Source organism: Hemicordylus capensis, chromosome 17 (genome assembly GCF_027244095.1).
Source record: "Hemicordylus capensis ecotype Gifberg chromosome 17, rHemCap1.1.pri, whole genome shotgun sequence".
Classification (NCBI taxonomy): domain Eukaryota; kingdom Metazoa; phylum Chordata; class Lepidosauria; order Squamata; family Cordylidae; genus Hemicordylus; species Hemicordylus capensis.
The window spans coordinates 7,737,780-7,759,943 of record NC_069673.1 but is presented as its reverse complement, the minus strand read 5'-3'; the positions used below and the strand labels follow the sequence as shown (position 1 = coordinate 7,759,943).

The following is a 22,164-nucleotide window of genomic DNA, read 5'->3' as shown; positions in this document are numbered from 1 at the left end:
TCCAGGTAAGCGTGGGAGAAACTCCTGCCTGGAACCCTGGAGAGCTGCTGCCAGTCAGTGTAGACAATACTGAGCTAGATGGACCAACGGTCTGACTCAGTATAAGGCAGCTTCCTATGTTCCTTTCACTTCAGCCATTGCAGAGATTTTTTTCTCCCTTGAGAGGTTTCTAGAAATATCCATAAGTGGTGACCCATTTTCAAATAAAGCAGTGGAGAGCTCTTCCATCACTACCTCCAAGGTTGGACCACACAGGTTCTGAGATACTTAGACTCGGGAGAGAGGTCAGTGTCAGACTCAGTGAGGGATGCCTGTTCCGCTTTTGTGCTTTGCCTTCATCCTGGCACATATTGGGATCTACGCAGCGGTTTGCAACTCCTGCTGCTGTAACTCAGCGGTCGAGCCCATGCTTCCAATACTGAAGATCCTGTCTTCAAACTGGTTAAAATACCTCCGGGAGCGAAGCCAGGACCTTGGAGAGTCCCTGCCAGTCGCGATAGTTGAAGAGCTGCTCTTGCAGAAGCGAGCATGGATTGGCCCTTGGCTAAGCAGGGTTCACCTTGGTTATGTTTCTCCTTACAAGAACCCTGCGGGGTAGGTTAGGCTGAGAGACACGGGACTGGCCCCGAGTGACCCAGTGTGTTTCTTGGCTGAATGGGGACTTGAACTCAGGGCTTGTAGTCCAGTACTCTAACCACCACGACACACTGGCTTTCCCGTTGTGGCTTCTTTTGGAGATCTGTCTGTAGCTCAGAGGGGAAGCATCTGCTTTGCATGTAGAAGATCCCAGGTTCATTCACTGGCAGCATCTCCAGGTAGGGCTGGGAGAGACTCCTGCCTGGAACCTTGGAGAGCTGCTGCCAGTCAGGGCAGACAATGCTGAGCTAGATGGGCCAAGGGCCTGACTCGGTATGAGGCAGCTTCTGACGTTCCTATATTGGCTGGCTGGGCTAATGGCCTAATCTGTCAGGAGGCATGATCTTCCGATTGTGGTGACGGCAGCGCTGTGGCCACGATCCCCTCTCCCCTTCCGGCTGCATTTGCCCTGGCCTCTTGCCAAGTGTGGGCCATGGAGGCTGGGGCCGCGGAAACGTCGCTCTGCTGGCCAACCGGCCCCCGAGCCGCAGCGCGTGGCCGAGGCCCCTCCGCGGCTCGCGCTTGGCTGCTAATCAGATCAGAGGAGAGTAAGGCATGATCCATTACCTGCGGCCCTGTGAATAATTCCTAATGAGGCCTGGCAAAACAGCTGGGGAGGGAAGGCAAAGATCTGAGCTAATTATTCAGAGAGAGAACGAAGAGGCTGAGGTGGAGCCAGGAAGGTCACATCGTTGTCTTAAAAGGAGGCGCTTTGATTCCCCTCCCTTGAACAACCGCTGGTGGTCTTTCCCCGGCGAATGTGGGAAAGACTCCTGCTGGCAGCCTTGGAGAAGCTGCTGCCAGTCAGTGTGGACAATCCTGAGCTAGGTGGACCATTGGTCAGACTCGGTATATGGCAGCTTCCTCTGTTCCTGTCTTGGCAGATTGGACAAATGGCCTGATGTATCACGAGGCGTGATTTTCTAATTGCGGTGATGGCATCACGGCCGTGTTTCTGTGTGCCATGGTCTGTCAGCCTTGGTCCCTGAGATCCTTCCACCGGAGTTGCCTGGGGTTGTATCTGGGGCTTTCAGCCCTACTAGGGATGTGCAAACCGGTTTGGAACCGAACCAATTCGAAGTCGAACCAGTTCAGTTTGGAGGCTCGAGGTTGAGCCAAACCACTCCCAATTTGGCTCGACCCCCGGCCCCACACACACACGCTGCCGCCCAATCGGGGGGTTCACTAACCTTTTTAGGGGGATTTTTTAAATTTTAAATTTTAAACTTACCCCCTCTGGGTCATGCCCAGGCCACGCAGAGGCCTATTGCTCAGGCACAGCGGCCACCAAATGAAAGGCCCAAAAGGGCTGAATAATGGCCGAATGGGGCTGTTTAAGAAGGCAGGAAGGCTGGTGGAGGACGGGGAACCTCTGCAGACTGCCCCCCCCAGCTGCCTCAGAGAACCCCCCTGGAGGGGGCATGTTTTGTAAAAGAAAAATTTAAAAATTCCCCTAAAAAGGTTTGCAAAACCCCCGGGACCAAAGGGTTTAGGTCGAGGGGGTGTCGAGGGGGTGTTGGGCCAAACTGGCCCGGTCTGGTTCGGGTCCGGTTCAGACTTGAACCGGACCAGACGAGCCGGTTCCGTCCACACCCCTAAGCCCTATCACTGAACTATGACCCCACCAGTGTTCCCTCTAACAGGGATTCCCAAATGTTGTTGACTACAACTCTCATAATCCCCAGCCAAAGGGTGCTGCAGCTGGGGATGCTGGGAGTTGTAGTCAACAACATCTGGGAATCCCCATTAGAGGGAACACAGGACCCCACCTATGGTGGAACCACCTTCTGTTACCCAGAGTAAGCTCATTGGTCTATATACAGGGGTCAAGCAGAGGTCTTTCGACTCCATCATTGAACTGGAGATGCCTGGAACTGAATCTTGGACCTTCTGCATATAGAGTCTACAGTGGTTCCCAACCCGGGTTCCTCTAGACATTGCTGAACTACAACTCCTATCATTCCCAGCTACAATTTATCGTGGCTGGGGGTGATGGGAGTTGTAGTTCAACAACATATGGAGGACCACAGGTTGGGAACCACTGATAGAGAGGATGACTCTGCCCCGAGCGTTAGCCGCCCCCCCCAAGAAACAGCCCCGCCTCTTCTCTCCAGAACCCATACACTCAGGAAGCTGCCTTATGCCCACTCTGACTGGCAGCAGCTCTTCGCTCTTTTGGAGAGGGAGCTTTCCGTGCTCTGCTCCTCAAGACCCTTTAACTGGAGGTGCCAGAGGGTCACTCTGTGCCCTGAGATCAAGCTGTACTTCCTCCCTTTCTGGAGGATTTCACTTCCGAACATGTCTTGCTGACTTCGACTGACTTAGACTGAGTGGCCATTGCTGTATCAGGAGGGAGCATTCCAATGTGCCAGTGCCTACCAGTGACAACACACACACACACACACACACACACACACACGAGTTGTGTGTGAGTAGGGCTACAGAAAGATCGTCATTCCCAGCTGATTTGCTCTGGGAGCTGCGGGTGCTAATGCTTCCTTTTAACAAAGATCAAGACCCCGAATCCACCCCCATCACCCCTCCTTCCCTCGCTGTCCCAAATAGTATCCCTGTGGATGACAGCCCTGCCTTTATCCTGCCTGACAGCCACTGCTTGAGAATTAGGTCAGACCACACTGGGTGATTCACAGCCATCAGGCAGGGACTTTTAATCTGGACAGCGGCCCGAAAGATCGTGGCCTGTTTAATCCAAGTCCCCATTAGAGAGGTGTCCATATCCAGCTCTTTTCCCTACCACTCTGGCTGCCACCCTTCTCTCCTTACTTCCCCACTTCCCTGTTTACCACTGCACATGATAGACTTCCTAAAGGTTGGACCTTCTTTTTGATTCTCAGTCAAACCTTCTCAGCTCAAAAGAGGGAATTCTTTTTGCCTCTGTGCTCCATGCTTTGACTGGGCAGATTTTTTTAAAAAATGCAACTCTTCAGAGTGAGGGAAGGAAGCATTGCCCTCCCTCTGATTAGGCTTCAAACATCCTCACATTGCCTTCCGTCTGATTAGGCTTCAGACATCATCATATTGCCCTCCCTCTGCTTAGGCTACAGGCATCACCGTGTTGTTCCCGCTCTAATTAGGCTCCAGGTATCATTGGATAGCCAAGTAACTTTCATTAACCATCTCTTCCACATGGTAGTATACACAAATTTGTCTTCACAACAACCTGACCAGTTATATTGGGATGGGAGATATCGCTTGACCCAAAGTCACCCAATGAACTGCATAACTGAGTGGGGATTTGAACCTGGGTCTATGCACTCCCAATCTGACACTCAAAACACAAAAAAGCATGCTACCAGATGCCATTGGGCATTGCAAAGCAGTCAGCATGACTCCACAGAAGGGGAGGGGGTTGGGAGGCCCTGTCCAGAGACTTCACTCACCCCACAAAATCAGTAATGAGAGCAGGGCGACCTTTCCATGAGGCAAGGTGAGACTGCCATCTCATGCAGCAGATTCTTGGCACACCAGCAAGTTGGCAATCTTTCTTTCTTCCCCCTGCTTTTAAAATTGGGGGGAAAGAGGGTACACACAAACGGGGCAGGGTTTGGCACGCTGCCTCACACGCACAGAGGCCTCGAGCCACTGCTGAGTGTGACCCCCTCCCATAACTCCTGGCTGAGCCCAAGTCTCCCCTGTTCTCTCGGCACACTTTGGCCCCATGCGGTTTCTGCTCCCGTTCCCTTCCCCTCGGATGAGCTGTCAGTCCATGAGAACGGCAGCCCGGGACCTCAGCAGCACAAACAGATGGGCCGCTGACCCGCGCGCCTTCATTACGCCGTTGCTTGACAGGGCTGCTGAAGCCATAAACTCCTTTATCTGGCAGCCTGAAATCCCAAACTGAGATGCCCAAGAGAAACACCGCAGAGCAGGGCTCTTCGGAAGGGTCCGCTCTCGGCATGGCCTTGCGTGCCGTCCACGTGCGCATCAGAAACTGACTGAGTCTGACAAGCAGAATTTATCAGGTACAAGGAAACAGCTGTGAGCCCTCCAGGGCCTCCGCCTCCGAGAGGAAGCCACAGACGAGAGTGGAAAGCAGGAGACGAGAGAAATGGAATGTGTTTCCCAGTGCGGAGCTGTCCTTTTTGTGCAAACCATTTGGCACCAGGAAAGGGACTTTGGGACACTTCTGCTTGACCTTGAAAGCTCCACCTTGGAATTATGGGGTTTTGGAGCTGGGACCCTTGCAGGTCTTCTAGTCCACCCCCCTTTGCATTGCAGAAACCTGCTACCGCATCCCAAACAGATTCAAGAGGCAGCCCGTTCCACGGTCCAACAGCGCCCACGTTTAGGGAATCCTTCCTCATGTTGAGCTCTTCTGTTCCTACTGAATGAAAGTAAAGCTGGGAAAAAGCAGGACATTCATTTTCATGCCTGTAATCATTGTACCAGTCGTCATTTGTGACGTGTTTCTGCTAAGTGAGCAAAGAGGCACCACTCAAAGTGAGGATTCTTGTATATTTAGCCAGAAGACAAAAACGTGGGTGGGAGAGCTGGTCTTGCGGCAGCGAGCCTGAATGGTCCCCCTTGCTAAGCAGGGTCTGCCCTGGCTTGCATTTGGAAGGGTGACTCCTTATGTGAGATATTCCCCTTAGGGGATGGGACTGTATTATTTATTTATTACATTTTATATCCTGCTCTTCCTCCGAGGAGCCCAGAGCGGTGTACTTCATACTTAGGTTTCTCCTCACAACAACCCTGTGAAGTAGGTTAGGCTGAGAGAGAAGTGACTGGCCCAGAGTCACCCAGCAACCCAGCAGCAGAGTTATCTCCTGTAGCTCAGTGGTGGAGCGTCTGCCTTGCATGCAAAAAAAGTCCCAAGTTAATTCCCTGGCATCTACTTGTAGGACTGGGAAAGACCCCTGCCTGAGTATAATTCAGCTTCACAGGAAGAATCTATAGCTCATGGGTAGAGCACCTAATTCCACTTCCTAGGAAGCCTCTATACCTCATTGGTGGAGCAGAATGTTCCTGGTTCAGTCCCAGGCAGCATCTGCAGGTAGGGCTGTGAGAGACTCTGGCCTGAAACCTGCAGAGCCGCTGCCAGTCAGTGTAGAGAGTGCTGAGCCAGATGGACCAAGGGTCAGACTCAGTAGGTGGCAGCTTCCTGTGTTGCCTCTCCTTGGAGAGCTGCTGCAGTGCAGACCATGCTGAGCTGGATAGACCAGTTGTCTGACTCTGTAAAAGGCAGCTCCATATGTGAAGTACTTACAGCCTATAGCTCATGGTAGGGCACCTGCTCTGATGCAGAAGGTCCCAGGTCAGCTTCTCCAGATAGGGCTGGGAAAGACTTCTATCTAAAACCTAGGAGAACTGCTGCCAGCCAGGGTAGCCTCTGCCAATCAGTGTGTTGGTAACTGACACGAGCGTGATCATTTGAACCTACGCCAGGGCGGCATTCTCAGATTCATCTCAGGATGCAAACCGACACTGGTAGTCTTGTCAAGGGTTCACATGATCATGCTAGGGTTACCAAATTTGAACCCAGGCTTGGACGATTATGTGAATCAGGCCTTTGGGTTGGGATGGCTCCCATAACTCAAGTTTGGAAGAAATGGCAGTCAAAGGAAAGTGTGATTGTTTTGAATGAGAAACATCTGAACCTAAGAACAGCCCTGCTGGATCAGGCCCAAGGCTTATCTAGTCCAGCATCCTGTTTCATGCAGTGTCCCACCAGAGGCCTCTGGGAAACCCACAGGCAAGAGATGAAGGCATGCCCTCTCTCTTGCTGTTGCTCCCCTGCAGCTGATATTTAGAGACATCTTGCCTCTGAGGCTGGAGGTGGCCTACAGCCACCAGACTAGTACCCATCGATAGCCCTGTCCTCCATGGGTTTGTCTAAGCCTCTTTTTAAAGCTATCCAAGCTAGTGGTCATCACCACATCCCATTGCAGAGAATTCCACAGCTTACTGATGTGCTGTGTGATAAAGTGCTTCCTGTTGTCTGTCTTAAATTTTCCAGCAATGTTTCAAGGGAAGCCAATTGATGCTCTAGAAGACATTTCACTGGAAGCTCCTGCATTTCCTAGCCTTCAAGCAAGGCTATCCTTCAGTGAAGGCTGAAGGCATCCCTTCCCCCGATTCTGATGTGAGGAACCCATTGCTTTCCAAAAGGGGTAGAAATCTCAGACCGGGATTTCTCTGGAAAATGTCCTTTTCCTGGTGAAAAGCATAAGGGTTGAACCATCCTGGCCAGAAGTGGCGACGGTGTCTTGAACTGGTGGGGCTTCCTTGTCCGAGAAAGAGACGCCAAGCATCTGAAGTGGAGGCCCTCTCTTTATTATCTGCTCGTGACCTCCACTGCTTTCTACCAGGCTGCCTCATTGCATAACCTTACAGCCGCTGGCAGCTATGATGAAGTTTTCATCACAGCGGTGTCCATGCTGAGCGGTGCTCAGTGCCTTGTGCCCTCAATTCCTGATTCATCACTACCAGCAAAGAAATCTCACAGTGAGGTTCCATAGCTGCTGGTCCCCTTCACGAGTTGCTAATGAAACAGTTTATTGTTTGAAATAAAACCTTTTTTTCAAATACCCCCGACATCATATTCCTCTCCATTTTTCTCCTCCTCATGTCTCCCTGGTAGGTCTCCAGGTCATTTTCCCTCAATATTTACAAGAGAAATTTGTCCAGTCAGCATTGAGCTACATCATGTGCAATGGAGAAGGAGAATATGTCTGCCGAGACAGCCAATGCGGCTGCCAGTGTGCAGAAGAGTTCCCACAATGCAACTGTCCCATCACTGACATCCAGATCATGGAATATACACTGGCCAACATGGGGAAGTCATGGATGGAGGCCTACAAAGATCTCGAAAATTCAGGTAAGCAAAGGCTAGTGTTGCTAGGTACCAACATTCTTCAGTGCGTTGAATGATATGGACTAAAATATTCTCCAAAATATTATATTCAATTCTAATTAATGCATTGGTGAATACAGGAGAACTGGTTATTTGTGGGGGTTCTGTTCCCTGCCCCCACCCCCACGGATAGCAAATCCACAAATAATGGGGCATTAGGGCTATGGAAATTGGGGGGTGGGGGGGGAGTTTCTGCATTTTTCAAAATTGCTCTGAAATCCCCCCCCCCAATTGCAAAATGGGCCAAATAAAGTTTCCTATCGTGGTCCACTCCCCTTCTCTTGTCCATGGATGTCCTCCACGAGTAAAGAAAGTGGCCGAAAATCGGCTGAAAATTGTGTTTTTGTTGCCGTTTTCCCTTCAAAATGAGCCATAAGTTGACTCTGATGCTCAGAATGGCGGCCAGAAATCACCTCCACAGTCATTTCCAACTGCCTCCAATACACAGATATGCAGATTTAACCATTGGGGGGGCATTTTAAGATTGCGTATACCGAGCTTGGGTGTCTACTACCAACCGCAGATATGTGAAACCGCAAGTGCTGGACCCACGATTTACGAGGTCCTCCTGTATACTTTCCAAGTCTACCAAGAGCTGACTCCCAACAGATTTTAATTTGATTACTGATAGGTTGCATGTTATTTAGGGTTAGTTAAGAGGTTGGTGTTATTTTGTGCTGTAGTTTATGCTGTTTAGTATTTTGGATATTTAAATGTAGTGGTCCCCCAACTTGGGGTCAGTTCTGCCTCTAACAGGGATTCCCAGATGTTGTTGACAACAGCTCCCAGAATCCCCAGCTGCAATGGCTTTTGCTTGGGGATTCTGGGAGTTGTCATGAACAACAACATCTGGGAATCCCTGTTAGAAGGAACACTGCTTAGGGTTCTCCAGATATTGCTGAACTACAACTCCCAGCATCCCCAGCCACAACAAATTGTAGCTGGGGATTATGGGAGTGGTAGTTCAGCAACATCTGGAGGACCCTAGGTTGGGAAACTCCATTCTACTGCTTCAGTGTCTGATGTCTCAATATAATTCTTAATTTGCTGTTGAATGTGAATACATTTAAAGTGTGTAAATATTTAAATACAGGAGAACCTTGTTACTTGTGGGGGTTCCATTCCTTGCCTAGTACCATGAATAACGGAACCGTGAATAATGAGGCATTACGGCTTTGGGGAAAGGGGGGTTAGATTCCACGATGAAGGGGGAAATGGAAAAAAATGGCCCCCAAATGGTACAGAACTTACTGTGACGTGCTCCACAGTCCCCCATTTGCCCAAAGGACACAATGCCTCGAAAAACTGTGAAAAATTGCAGGGGAAAGTCCAATTTTGTGAAGAAATGAGCCCCCAAATGGCTCCTTTAGACAAAATGGAGGGCAGAAGTGACGTCCGCGGTCACTTCTAACCCTCTAGGAACTGTGGATATGTGGGTTTTAACCCAGTCATATCCGTGAATACTGGAAATACGCGGAACCGCAAATAGCGATTCTGCAAATAACAATGTTCTCCTGTACGTGGTATTGTACTGTATGATGGCCAAAGATGGAGATAAATGTAATTCATTCTGGCAAACTAAAGGGGTGGCAGATGATTTTTTCGGGATACAAAAACAAATTGAAAAGTTAGAGCACAACTTCTGAACACCCTTATTCCAAGTTCTTGGCTTTCTGTGTGTGTGTGTGTGTGTGTGTTTCACAGATGAATTTAAATCCTTCATGAAGAGGCTACCTAACAACCATTTCCTCACCATCGGGAGCATCCACCAGCACTGGGGTAACGACTGGGACCTTCAGAACCGCTACAAACTTCTGCAGAGCTCAATGGAGGTCCAGCGCCAGAAGATCCAGCGCACTGCCCGCAAGCTCTTTGGCCTCAGTGTCCGCTGTCGGCACAATCCTAACCACCAGCTGCCTAGAGAAAGGTACTGGCCGTTCCCTTGAAGAAGTGTGCTTATTTCTTGGATAGATTTATATCCCATTCTGTCCCATAGGGTTGGATTCACTTGCAGAATTCTTAAGACTCCTTTCCGAAGGTACGAAGGCTTATGCGGGCACGTCTATCTGTGTGTGTCCAGGTATCCTCCTTGCATACCTTTTTCACTTACAACCCAGTGCAAGCCAGATTCACAGCACATGGAAGTAGGTCTTAGGGGACCCCTTTGGGGAATTTTGGTGTCAGTCTGCCATGTTGGTTCAAGATGGCAGCCACTTGGTAGTCTAGGCCAGGGATTCTCAATGTTGTGTCCCCAGATGTTATCGGACTTCAGCTCCCATAATCCCCAACTAAAGGCCACTGGGGTGAGGGATTATGGGAGTTGAAGTCCAATAACATCTGGGGACCCAACGTTGAGAATCCCTGGTCTGGGCAACACCCTTTGTAACCCATGTGCGGACCGTCGGGTACAAACCAGATTCACAGCACATAGTTGTAGGTCTTAAGAGACCCTGTCAGGGGTGCTTTGGTGCCAATCCGCCATGTTGGTTCAAGATGGCAGCCGCACAGTAATACAGACAACTTCCCTTGATAGCCCATATGCTGACAATGTGATTCAAACCAAATTCACGGCACCTGGGAAGAGGTCCTAGTAAGCATTATCAGGCTAAAAGAGTGAAAAGCAGGCTCCATTGGTTCTATTTAGAATGGCTTGGTTTTTTCATAGTCCTGTCCCTAAGGGCTCACACTCTAAAAAAACAAACAAAATGCCAGCAAAAAACTAAGAGACAAAAATGGCGGTTGCTGACATCCTGGCTAAATTAGTGGAATTTCTTGCTGAAATTGAGTGGCCCTTTAGAGTAACTCCTGAGTAGTTCCATCGAGTGACTTAGTCTGGATCATAGCCAGTTTCTCTTGAACTCTGCTCAGAAGGCAAGACAGATGTTAACTCTCAGCTCCTGGGGTGAGAGCCAGTGTGGTGTAGTGGTTAGAGCAGGGGTGTCAAACTACAGCCCTCCAGTTGTCATTGGCCTATAACTCCCATCATTCCAGGCTATTGGCCACTGTGACTGGGGATGATGGGAGTTGTAGGCCAATAGCATCTGGAGGGCTGCAGTTGGACACCCCTGGGCTGGACTAGGACCAGGCAGAACCCCGTCCAAATCCCCGTTCAGCCATGACACTCACTGGGAGACTCTGGGCCAGTCACTTCTCTCTCTGCCTGACCTACCTCACAGGGTTGTTGTGAGGAAATATGTGCACCCCTCTAAACTCCAGCCTCAGAGGCAAGATGCCTCTCAATACCAGTCGCAGGGGAGCAACAGCAGGAGAGGGGGCAAGACCTCACCCCCTGCCTGTGGGCTTCTCGGAGGTATCTGGTGGGCCACTGTGTGGAAAAGGATGCTGGACTAGATAGGCCTGATCCAACAGGACTGTTCTTATGTCCTTATGTGGGATATAAATGTAGTAAGTAAATAAGTAAATTAAATAAATAGTTCTCCTCCAGTTCCAACGAGGGAAGATGCTAAGATGGCTATGGGGACCCAGGCCACCCACTGACCTTAAAAGGAGGGGTGTTGAATGGGATTCACCGATCCTTTATTGAGGATCTTCACAGCCTGGTGGATTGCGAGGTGTCCAGCCCTCGCCGATCCTGTCCCAGGTATGCCAGAGAGCAAGCCGCCAGGTTGAAGAGATGGCAGGAATGGTGTGGATCTCACTGATGGATGAGATGGGAGATATTTTTCCCACAGCAACGCCACCATCTGAAGTGGGGGTGGGTGGGTGGGTGAGGGCGGGGCTTCCATGCCCCCACTCAGCTGTTTGGCAGCTGGGTGGGTGTAGCTTGGCACCCAATCCAGAAGCCAACAAGAGGGAGGGAGAGACAGGAGACCTTTCCCCACTGAGCATGAGGGAAGTGGAAAGGGGAGATTGACTTCCACATGGACCACCAGGGAAGCAGAGAAGGAGAAAGGGCTTCCCCCATTGGCTACCGGGGGTTATAGCAGGGATGCTACTGAGGGGGATGGTGTAGAACAGGAAGCGGGGATGGATCTCAGCAGTTGCGAGGGTTGTTGCAAACATCTACTGAAGGAGGCAAGTGCCTGCTCAATTCAGGCCTGCTCAGCTTTGGCCCCCCAGCTGTTTATGGACTACATCTCCCAGAATTCCCAGCCACAGTGGCCAATAGCCAGGGATTCTGGGGGTTCTAGGCCAACATCTGCAGGAGGGGTTGAAGTTGAGCAGCCCTGGATTAGGTGGTTGGTAGAAGTCGAATGGTCTCCCTCCCGCTGAAGAGCAAAGCTTCTCTACTTCCCAGCGGGTGGAGAAGCAACCTGGGGCCCTAGCCCATTTCTGCCCGCTCTGAGGTTCCAGGGGCTAAAGGGCAAGCAGGCATCCAGGCAGGTGACAGGACAGGGGGGCAAGAGATTGAATCTCAAGGTCAATGTGCATTTTTTAACCCCATTTGCGTTTTCCTCTTCTGGAGAGCATTCCTCGTCTTGTGCGTTCGTGACTCCGTGGCGCTAAACCAATCTGACTCTTGCCGAGGAGGGGAAGCAGCCGCTGCGGAGGGCGAGGGCCTCATCCATGCATGATTCTTGATTCATCAACTTAGCAATAAGGGCCTCGGAAGAGGCACCTCGCATCTCTCCAGCCAAGCGTGCTCCTCGGAAGCTTTTAGATAAATATGTCTTTAGCATTTCATGTCGATTTAGGGGGGGGGGAGCCAGTCGGGCAGAAAGGAGAGTCTCCAGCGATCGAAGCTGGCGGAGACGGGATGAAATGCGCCGAGGCAGCGGAGGTTTTAAATGAGTGACGCGCCTGATTTGTTTAAGTCAACACCACCAGGCATATTAGCATTTCCCCTCGTGTTTGTCACTCCGCATTTGGAGCAACGGGCGGAAGCGGGAGAGGGAGACACAGCCAGGCTTGCCGCTTTGACCTATAAAGCTCTTGCCGGCTGGGACTGAACGTACCTGCAAGAACGTCTCCTCCCGAAGAGCCCACCACCCCTGGAGTATGAACCGAGGGGCGAGAGGAACGGTGGAAGTCAGCAGGCACAGGGCCCTTCTGTGACATCAGAGCAGCCCGACCAATGACAGCCAAGGCAGGGGGAATGCACAAGGCACCCTAAACAGAACACAGGGAACGGGGTTATTTATTGATTTCCTTATTTGCATTTCTATCCCACTCTTCTTCTAAGGAGCCCAAAAGCAGCGTACATGGTTGTGTTTCTCCTCACAACTACCCTGTGAAGTAGGCTAGCCCGAGAGAGAAGTGGCTGGCCCAGAGTCACCCAGTGAGTTTCATGGCTGAATGGGGATTTGAAGTCGGGTCTCCCCAGCCCAGCACTCTAACCACTACACCATGGGAGCAGATATATTAATGGAGAAGTCTGTTTCATGCAGTGTGGGTGCAATAGGTACTGTATGTGCAAACAGGTTCGATATTGAATGTGTTTGACGGTGAACTGGTTTGGTTCGACAGTTCAGGGTTGAACCAAACCATCCACTCTTCAGTCTGACCCCGGCCAGTATGGGTGTCAAGGAAGGCCAGAGTGGGGAGGGGGAACCTCTCTAGACATACACACACCTGCTGCCACCTCCAACAACTCCCCTGGAGGGGGTAAGTTTAAAAAGAGATGTGTGTGTGTGTGTGTGTGTGTGTGTGTGTGTGTGTGTGTGTGTGTGTGTTCTCAAACTTCCACCCCGGACCGGACCAGACCGAACTGGCCTGGTCCGGTTCAGGTCTGGTCTGGACTTGAACTGGACCAGCCGGTTCTGTGCACACCCCTAGTGTGCAAGTGGGGCATGGCTTTTTTCACTGTACAAGCCAGTGTGAATGTGTTGTGGGCTGTATATCTCTTACCCATTATGAGCTATGTAGGAAGCTTCCGTCTACTGAGTCAGACCCTTGGCCCATCTAGCTCAGTACTGTCTGCACTGACTGGCAGCAGCTCTCCAAGGTTTCAGGCAGGAGACTTTCCCAGCCCTACCTGGAGATGCTGCCAGGGATTGAACCTGGGACCTTCTACAAAGCTGACGTTGTGTGGCCCCAGTGTAGACAATACTTACCTAGATGGACCAAGGATCTGGCTCAGTGTAAGACATCTTCCTGTGTTCCTAATATTATCTGCTTGGCATGCATAGATTCAATCCCCGGCAGCATCTCCAGGTCAGGCTGGAAAGGGCTCCTGCCTGGAACCTTGGAGAGCTGCTGCCAGCCAGTGTAGGCAATCCTGAGCTAGATGCAATGATGGTCTGACTCCCTAGAAGGCCGCTTTGGATGCACCGATGGCTTCTTGGAAGCTGGGGGCAATTGGGACAGGGGCGCCAAAATAACCCCTTCTTCCAGGGTGCAGCAATCAGCTGTAGAAGACTCGGGCCTAACGGAAGGCAGCTGAATGGGAAACGTCCATGTGCTTTTCCCTGCCGAAAGCTGGCGTGAACTTCACCACCCACTCCCTGCCACACATTCAGCTCGAGTTGACTGCCTATACCTAGCACAAAATTAGACCCCGGGTGGCCCCATACTGGGGCAATTTGGGCTGTGTGAAAGCCCCAGCCGCGCAAGCAGCATTTAATACATGCTAGCGGCACAGAAAAGATGGAGTGGTTATATTAACAGCGTGAGGCTCTCTGTCCCGTTCACAAAGGTCTAATAGAAATGGTATGTTCTATATTCAATTATAGCCCAAAGGAACGCATTGACACCCGGGTGCCCTTCCGGAAATGAAGCAGAATAGCACGGAATGTGAATGTGAAAGTGTGTGTGTGCGGGGGTGGCGTGCCGCCATTCCAAATGGCTCAGAAAGGTGCGAGTCCACATTTTAAAAAGAAGCTTTAAAAAGGGGGGGGATTTAATTTCCTCTCCTTTGCGTCTGTGGATGCTGTTTGCAAAACAAGGGCGGCAAATGAACTTAATTGCAAACGAAAAGAGAGGCGGCTCACAGGGGAAGGGGCACAGGGAACGTCGGGCACGTGCCTTCGGAGCCGCCCGGTTTGTGTGATTTCTGGGCGGGTGGTGATGTCTGGTTGGCCGCAGGGCAGGCGCGGACCCGAGAGGGGTGATGGGTTTAAGGAGCTCGGAGCTCGGCGGAGCAGTTTACGGGCAGCGGACGCTGAGGCACACTGAGGAACGGGGAGAGCGCAGCAAGGAAGAGGTGAAGGCAGCTCTGACGGTCCAAGCCGTCAAGATTGACACAGTTGCGGGAGTCGGCTAGGATAGTGCAGAACATCTTTCAGAGGGAGCAACCAAGATGGTGAAGGGTCTGGAAACCAAGCCCGAGGAGGAATGTTTGAAGCAGATGCCTAAACGGGGGGGGGGGTTGGGCTGGGTCTGCCCCCCACTAAATTTTCTTCCCCCACTTTTTTTTAACAACCAAATCATTCTTAAATAACGGAATGTTGCTTGCGCTTAGGACAGATGGGGGACCGATAAGATGCTCCTTGACTGTTTCGTACCCCCATGTCTTTTGGAAACCCCCCCCAAAAAAACCCCTTTAGGCTGGCTATAGGCCTGGGTTAAAGGACCTCGGGATGTTCAGCCTGGAAAAGAGACCAAAAGAGGATAGGATCAGAGGAGTGTGGGAAGCTGCCGGCGGCATGGTGCAATCTGTCGTCAGCGGACCCTAGGTGACTTAGCCACGCCCCTGAGTCTGATGCCTGATGCAGGGGGCGTGGCCATATGTGGCCAAGTCAAGGCGGTTCAGCCAGAGAGGCAGAGAGATGTGTTCCCAGCGAGTCTGGAAACCCAGTGCTGGCTGAAATGCCATGCGGACGGGTCTGCAGGGCCTCGTTTCCATATATGACCACACCCCCTGCGCCTGACGTCAGACCCAAGGGGTGTGGCTAGGTTGGATGGGGGGGCTCCCCAGGGAGTGTTGGCCAGGCTCTTTGGACCCATCTGCACAATGCTGGCTCCTCCCCTGGATAGGATAGCCATCTTTGAATATTGGGAGGGCTGTCACAGAGCCGAGCTGCGCTCTCTCTTGCCCCACGGAAAAGTCAAGGGCCGGAACTTGGAACTGAAGGGCTGCGATGAAAAGGAAGCAGGTTTAGACTAGGCATTCGGAAGGGTTTCTGGACTGCAAAAGCGGTTCAACAGTGGAACAGTCTGCCACTTGGAAAAGTCCATTTTGTGTACCTGTTTCATGGGCCCAGGCAGCATTTGGTGTCCTCTTCCATCAACTTCAAGTGGCCACAAGACCGTTATTTCTGAATGTTCCTTCCGGAAATGCATCCTCACTTCTAGCAGACTGTGAGAGGATCAAACTGCACCTTCCTTGGCCAGAGCATGAGAGGTGGACACCTGCCACATTTGCCATTGTGGATCTTGTTGCCCTAGCCAAGGGCAGGCAACCTGGGCCCTCCAGCTGCTGTGGAACGACAACTCCCACCATCCTCAGTCGCAATAAATGGACGCGGGGGGGGTTGTAGTTCAACTGCAGCTGGAGCCTAGGTTGCCTGTCCCTGCGCTAGACCAATATTTATAGATTGCCGCATCTCCCCCAGCGCCAAGTGCTCTGCCGTCCTTCCGCCTTGCAGGAGCAGGATACGGAGTGAGAGACACTCGCAGCTCTGGAGGACGTGAGACATACGATAATAGCTCTTTCGCACTCACACAATCACTGCAAGCATATTACTGCTGTTCTCCCTCCCTCCCTCTCTTCCTCCCTCCCTCCCTCCCTCCCTCCCTTCCTTTCCTCCCCCCTCTCCTTTCTTGTTTGCTTGCTTGCTTTTTCTTTTCTTCCCCCTCTCTCTCATTCCTTCCTCTTCCTTCCTTTCCTCCCTTTCTCTCTCCTTCCTTCCTTTCTCCCTCTCCTTCCTCTTTCTTTTTCTTTCTTTCTTTCTTTCTTTCTTTCTTTCTTTCTTTCTTTCTTTCTTTCTTTCTTTCTTTCTTTCCTTCCTCTCTCTCTCCTTCCTTCCTTTCCCTTTCTCTCTCCTTCCTTGCTTTCTTCCCCCTCCTTCCTCCCCCCTCTCTTCCTTCCTTCCTTCCTTTTTGTTTCCCTCTCTGTGTGTTTCTTTCTCCCTTTCTCCCTCTCTATTTTGCTTTCTCTGGCTCTCGATCATGTTCCTGCGAGGCAATTTTGGACATTAGCAGCAGCTCCACCAAGCTGGGCCTTTGCGTCATTATTCAGAGACATCACTGGTAGATCTTAGCCAGCCGGCTGCGCCTCATGGCCACTATGGGCTTAGGCGGCAGGGGAGCCAATCAGGTGGCAGGTGGGTGGGGCTCGGTGGCCCCTTTTCTCGGGCTGGCCCATGTTCTTGGAACACGTCTGCCCAATTGCGGTTATGCCACTGCTGTGCCTGCCATCACACTGAAATGTGCCAGCTGTGAGGGTCGGGGGCAGTGTGAGGGTGAGGGGAAAGGCCCATTACACTGAAGTGATGGGACTGGGGGCCAGCATGGCTGAACCATGGAGGGAAGAGCAGCTGATTACGGAAGGCGATTTCCACCTCTTGACAGCTGACCCAGGAGGGAAGGAACAGGGAGCACAGCTGCTAGACGCAGAACAGTGGCTGCCCTGAGGGAAATTACTCCCAAGTAGTCCCATTGGAATGAAAAAGAACCGGTTAGGCAATGAAACCCTACCAGCAAAGGCTTACTCGTGAGGAAGGAGGTGGAGGAAGGAGGCAGGAAATGGACGTGGCTGAGAGTGCTGCCTATAAAAGGCAGAAGGTGGGTGAAGCCAAAACTTTTGCCATTTGGCTTCTTTTTCTCTAGTGTAGTTTGCGGTAGCCTGTGTTTGTCTTCTGCTTGCTTGTATTTTCACATTTTTTAAAAAAAAAGTAAAGCAGGAGACCTGAAAGTGTGTGTGTGTGGAGTGGGGGGTGGATTTCTGAGTTGCTTTTGAAGCGAGTTTGGAGAGGAGGAGGAGGAATTTGGGTCCTTCTTAGTTCAGGCAACCACTTTGGGAGTGAGCTGGGTGCGAGGCACACAGGATGTCACAGAGCTGATGAGATTCAATAATACAGTTAGGAGTTATGCTAAAGGGCTCCTTATCTCCACAGAACTACTCAGCAGTAACTGAGGCTGGATGGCAGCCTAGTCCCCCACATGATTTATTCCATTTCTATCCTGCAGTTCCTCCAAGGGGTTCAAGATGATATATGGTTCTCCGCCCTCCCACCTGCCATTTTATCCTTGCAACAACCCTGCAAGGTAGGCGAGGCTGAGAGAGTGAGCTCCACAAAGTCCGAGTGGCGATTTGAAACCACGTTTCCCTCCTCGAACGCTGGCGGCTTCTGTCAGGGCCAGGAGTCCTTCCCAGATCTCATCCTCTCCAAGGAGGTTTGGGGAAGACCTCTGTTTGAAGCCCTGGAGAGCCGTTGCCCATCAGAGTAGACGATCCTGACCTAGATGGACCAATAGTCAGACTTTGTATAAGGCAGCTTGTATTGAAGGATCAGAGCTCAGTATTCCAGCACCTGCTTTGCAGGCAGGAGGTCTCAGGTTCTATCCCCCCAACATCTCATCACGTTAAAGCTGAAAACGAATGCCCTGCCCGAAGGTGTAGAGAGCTGCTGCCAGTCAGAGTAGGTCATCCTGGGCTAGATGGGCCAATGGCCTGACTCATCAGGCAGCATCCTATGTGAGTGTTCTGTTTAGGATCATAGGGAGAAACACAGAGGAGAGGAACTGGAAGACCTTGAGGTGGGGTGGCAGGAAGCACAAGGCATGTTGGACTCTGGGGGTTGAGTCCACCTCTGCTCCCAAGCCTCTTCCGCTGTTTTTCTCTCCTTGCGTTCCGATTCCGTCTCGCCGTGTCCCTCCCCATCCCCGCCCCCCCCGCACTCCTGCGTTTGCCTCGGCCTTCCCTGCCATTGTGCCATTCTTAATGCTGCCTTTGATACCACTCACAGCCTCATGATTATTCCAGGGTCAGGCTAGGCAGGTGCCGTGGATTTTGCTAATCGGCCTCTGAGAGCCTCTGTCTGTGGCTGCCCCTCCAGATCGACAGGGAGGGAATCCTAATTTCTCATTAGCCAGGGCTGTCCCTGCAGAGCCGCCGAGAACTCCCGGCTTTGGAGAGACAAGGAGGCATTCATGAGCGCAAGCCAGGCGAGGGAGGCTCTGCAGAGCTTCCAGGGGAGGGGAGGGAAATTGGGACTTCCTCACAACCCTGCGCTGGATCAGGCCCAGGGCCTCTTGAGTCCAGCAGTCTGTTTCTCACAGTGGCCCACCAGATTTGGTTTTATTTCTTGTTAGATTGATATACCGCCTTTCGTTAATGTAATCTCTAGGCTGTTTGCAATGATTTTTTTAAAAAAAGAACTATTCAACAGTTTAAAAAAAAATTCAAATATTCCATTGGAATTTAAGAAGTTAAAAAAATCTATGCACAATGAAACCAGATGTCTCTGGGAAGCCAGCAGGCAAGCGATGAAGGCATGCCTTCTCTCCTGCTGTTGCTCCCCTGCAGCTGGCGTTCGGAGGCCTCCTGCCTCCGATCCTGGAGGTGGCCTATAGGCATAAGGGCTAGTAGCCACTGATAGACTTGTCTTCCATGAACTGGTCTCATGGCCGTCACAACATCTGGTGGCGGTGAGTTTTGCAGATTAATTTGGCCCCTTAACAGAGATTTGCTTCCTTTTGTCAGGCCCAGATTTCTTGCCCATCATTTTCATTAGCCTGAAGGCAACTGAACTGATCCGTTTAGGCAGTTCTCTCTGGGCTTAGCTTGAGCCTCTGCAGAAACAACTAAAATCAGGTCAGATCCTTTTCAGGCTAGTTTTAATAATAATACAGTAGTTACCCCTTTGGTTCCCAAGGAAATGATCTGATCTTACTAAGTGTAAACATTTTTGGTCATGTTTACAACCATTTATTCAGAAACTCAACACAAATCCAGAGCAGGACATAGCCAGACAATGCAAATGATTATTCAGCCGGCTGAAAGACCAATCAGACTTCCAGTGAAGATCTGAAGAAGGGCCCCTCACCATCTAATACAATTATTTTTATGCCCCTCCTATAGCCATAGCTATTTCCTCCTGTCTCATTGGCTCTCCTCCCTGATCATGACCCGCCTAAGAATGTCCCCATTTTTTTCTATGTTCCACTACATTAACTTTGCAGGATGTCTGTGGGGGTTTTTTTTGTTTTGTTTTCCTGTATACTTGTTGAAATGCCCCCCAGTCTTCAGCTAAGAGGAGTACATGTCAGCCTCCTTCCTGCGCGACCTGTTTGCGCTCTTACTTATCACATTTCCCAGCACAAAAACAGCTTCTGACTCACAAACCTCTGTAAGGTCACGTTTAAGGACAGGGGCCTACCCGTCTCTATTCAAGCCTGAGCAAAAGTTTGGCCAAGCCAAGGCTTTCAAATCGCTATTGCTAATGCACTACTAAGAGAATTATGCAATGAAGCTTCTAACAAGCTGGTCTTGGGGTAGCAAGCATGAATTCTTCCCTTTGCTAAGCAGGGTCTGCCTTGGTTTGCATTTGAATGAGAGACTACTTGTGAGTGTTGTAAGACGTTCCCCTCAGGGGGTGGGTCCGCTCTGGGAAGAGCACCTGCCTGCTTGCATGCAGAAGGTTCCACGTTCCCTCCAAGATAGGGCTGAGAGAGACTCCTGCCTGCAACTTTGAAGAAGCCGCTGCCAGTCTGGGTAGACAGTCCTGAGCTAGATGGACCAAGGGTCTGACTCAGTATATGGCAGCTCCCTATGCTCCTTACCTTGCTCTGGTTCTCATGCCAACAGCTCTCTGGTAGTTTTATGGTCACCCCTTGGATGTGGACCTGATGCTAGTTGCTTTTGTTTGTTCCTAGGACGATACAGCAGTGGCTGTCCCGGGTCCAGTCTCTCCTCTACTGCAACGAGAACGGCTTCTGGGGGACCTTCCTAGAAAGCCAGCGGAGCTGTGTCTGCCACGGGAGCACCAGCCTGTGCCAGCGCCCCATCCCCTGCATCATTGGCGGCAACAACAGCTGCGCCATGTGCAGCCTGGCCAACATCTCCCTCTGTGGCTCCTGCAACAAGGGCTACCGCCTCTCTCGGGGCCGCTGCGAGCCGCAGAACGTCGACTCGGAGCGCAGCGAGCAGTTCATCAGCTTCGAGACGGACTTGGACTTCCAGGACCTGGAGCTGAAGTACCTCCTGCAGAAGATGGACTCGCGCCTCTACGTCCACACCACCTTCATCAGCAACGAGATCCGCCTGGACACCTACTTCGACCCCCGGTGGCGCAAGCGCATGTCCCTCACCTTGAAGAGCAACAAGAACCGGATGGACTTCATCCACATGGTCATCGGCATCTCCATGCGCATCTGCCAGATGCGCAACAGCAGCCTCGACCCCATGTTCTTCGTCTACGTCAACCCCTTCAGCGGCAGCCACTCCGAGGGCTGGAACATGCCCTTCGGGGAGTTCGGCTACCCGCGCTGGGAGAAAATCCGCCTGCAGAACAGCCAGTGCTACAACTGGACCCTGCTGCTGGGGAACCGGTGGAAAACCTTTTTCGAAACCGTCCACATCTACCTGCGCAGCCGGACTCGGCTGCCTTCCCTGATGCGCAACGAGACCGGAATGGGGCCGGTGGACCTTTCCGACCCCAACAAGCGCCAGTTTTACATCAAGATCTCGGACATCCAGGTGTTTGGGTACAGCCTGCGCTTCAATGCCGACCTCTTGCGCAGTGCCGTCCAGCAAGTCAACCAGTCGTACACCCAAGGTGGACAGTTCTACTCCTCGTCCTCCGTCATGCTCTTGCTGTTGGATATACGGGACCGAATCAACAGACTTGCGCCTCCCGTCGCACCGGGAAAGCCCCAGCTGGATCTGTTCTCTTGTATGCTGAAGCACCGCCTGAAATTGACAAACAGCGAGATCATCCGTGTGAATCACGCACTGGATCTATACAACACCGAAATTCTCAAACAGTCTGACCAGATGACGGCCAAACTCTGCTAACCCCAACTTTTACGTACTCATGTACCCGACTCACCTTTTTGCTGTAAAAACAAACAAACAAACCGACCTTTAAAAAAAGGAGAGAGAGAGAAGATAAAAGAAAGATTTAAGAAGAAGAAAATATGAAAATTTGTAAAATGTAATTAATATACAAAAGAGGGGGGGAAGAGAGGAAAGTCTCCATGCGTTCCAAAGTGAAAAGAAAACCGTTTGAGCAGCTGTGTGAAACTGTTAGTTCTGTTATGTTATAAAGGGTCAAAACATGGGAGGATATCAAGACAGTAAAGATGGGTGGAAAGCTAAGATATATGCAGAAACGGTTTTTGAGATGTCCTGTATTTAATTGTAAAGATGTCCACTATGCAGGTGCCAAAAAAAGAAGAAGAAGGAATAGAGAGAGAAAGAAAAATTTCTGTGTAAATGTATAAAGCGTTGCCATTTCTCCTAGTGGGAGTTAATGGCCAAAGATAAAAGATATTTCTTTTGTGAAGTGTTATGGCAGCTTTATTCTCAATCTCTCTCTCCCCCGCCCTGTACTGAACTTGATCAGAAGGAAGACGGATGAGGTTGTCAAAGGTTGTAGCTATCCGGTGTGGAATTGGATTTGTTCAGCTCATATGACTCCAGTGTGTTAGGAATCAAACTGTGTCAATCTATCAATTTATTTGTTTAGCCTTAACAGCAATGTTGCCACAAAATTAGGCAGTTAAAAACAATGACATTTTAAAAAATCACAAGACACTAAAAAATGCAGATATCGACACAGAATAATTCCAAACAGGTTGTATCCCCT

General features: G+C 50.9%; 1 protein-coding gene across 7 annotated transcripts in view; it reads left to right on the top strand.

The window, feature by feature from the left end:
• Positions 1-21,861, top strand: part of BRINP1 (BMP/retinoic acid inducible neural specific 1) — a 103,496-nt gene extending 81,635 nt beyond the window's left edge. For all 7 annotated transcript variants that reach the window (XM_053282451.1, XM_053282452.1, XM_053282455.1 and 4 more), the window contains 3 exons: positions 7,241-7,477; positions 9,218-9,440; positions 20,231-21,861. In XM_053282451.1, the coding sequence (XP_053138426.1) occupies positions 7,241-7,477; positions 9,218-9,440; positions 20,231-21,371 (1,601 nt within the window). In that variant the 3' untranslated portion in view covers positions 21,372-21,861. The remainder of the gene's footprint in view (positions 1-7,240; positions 7,478-9,217; positions 9,441-20,230) is intronic.
• Positions 21,862-22,164: the final 303 nt, after the last annotated feature.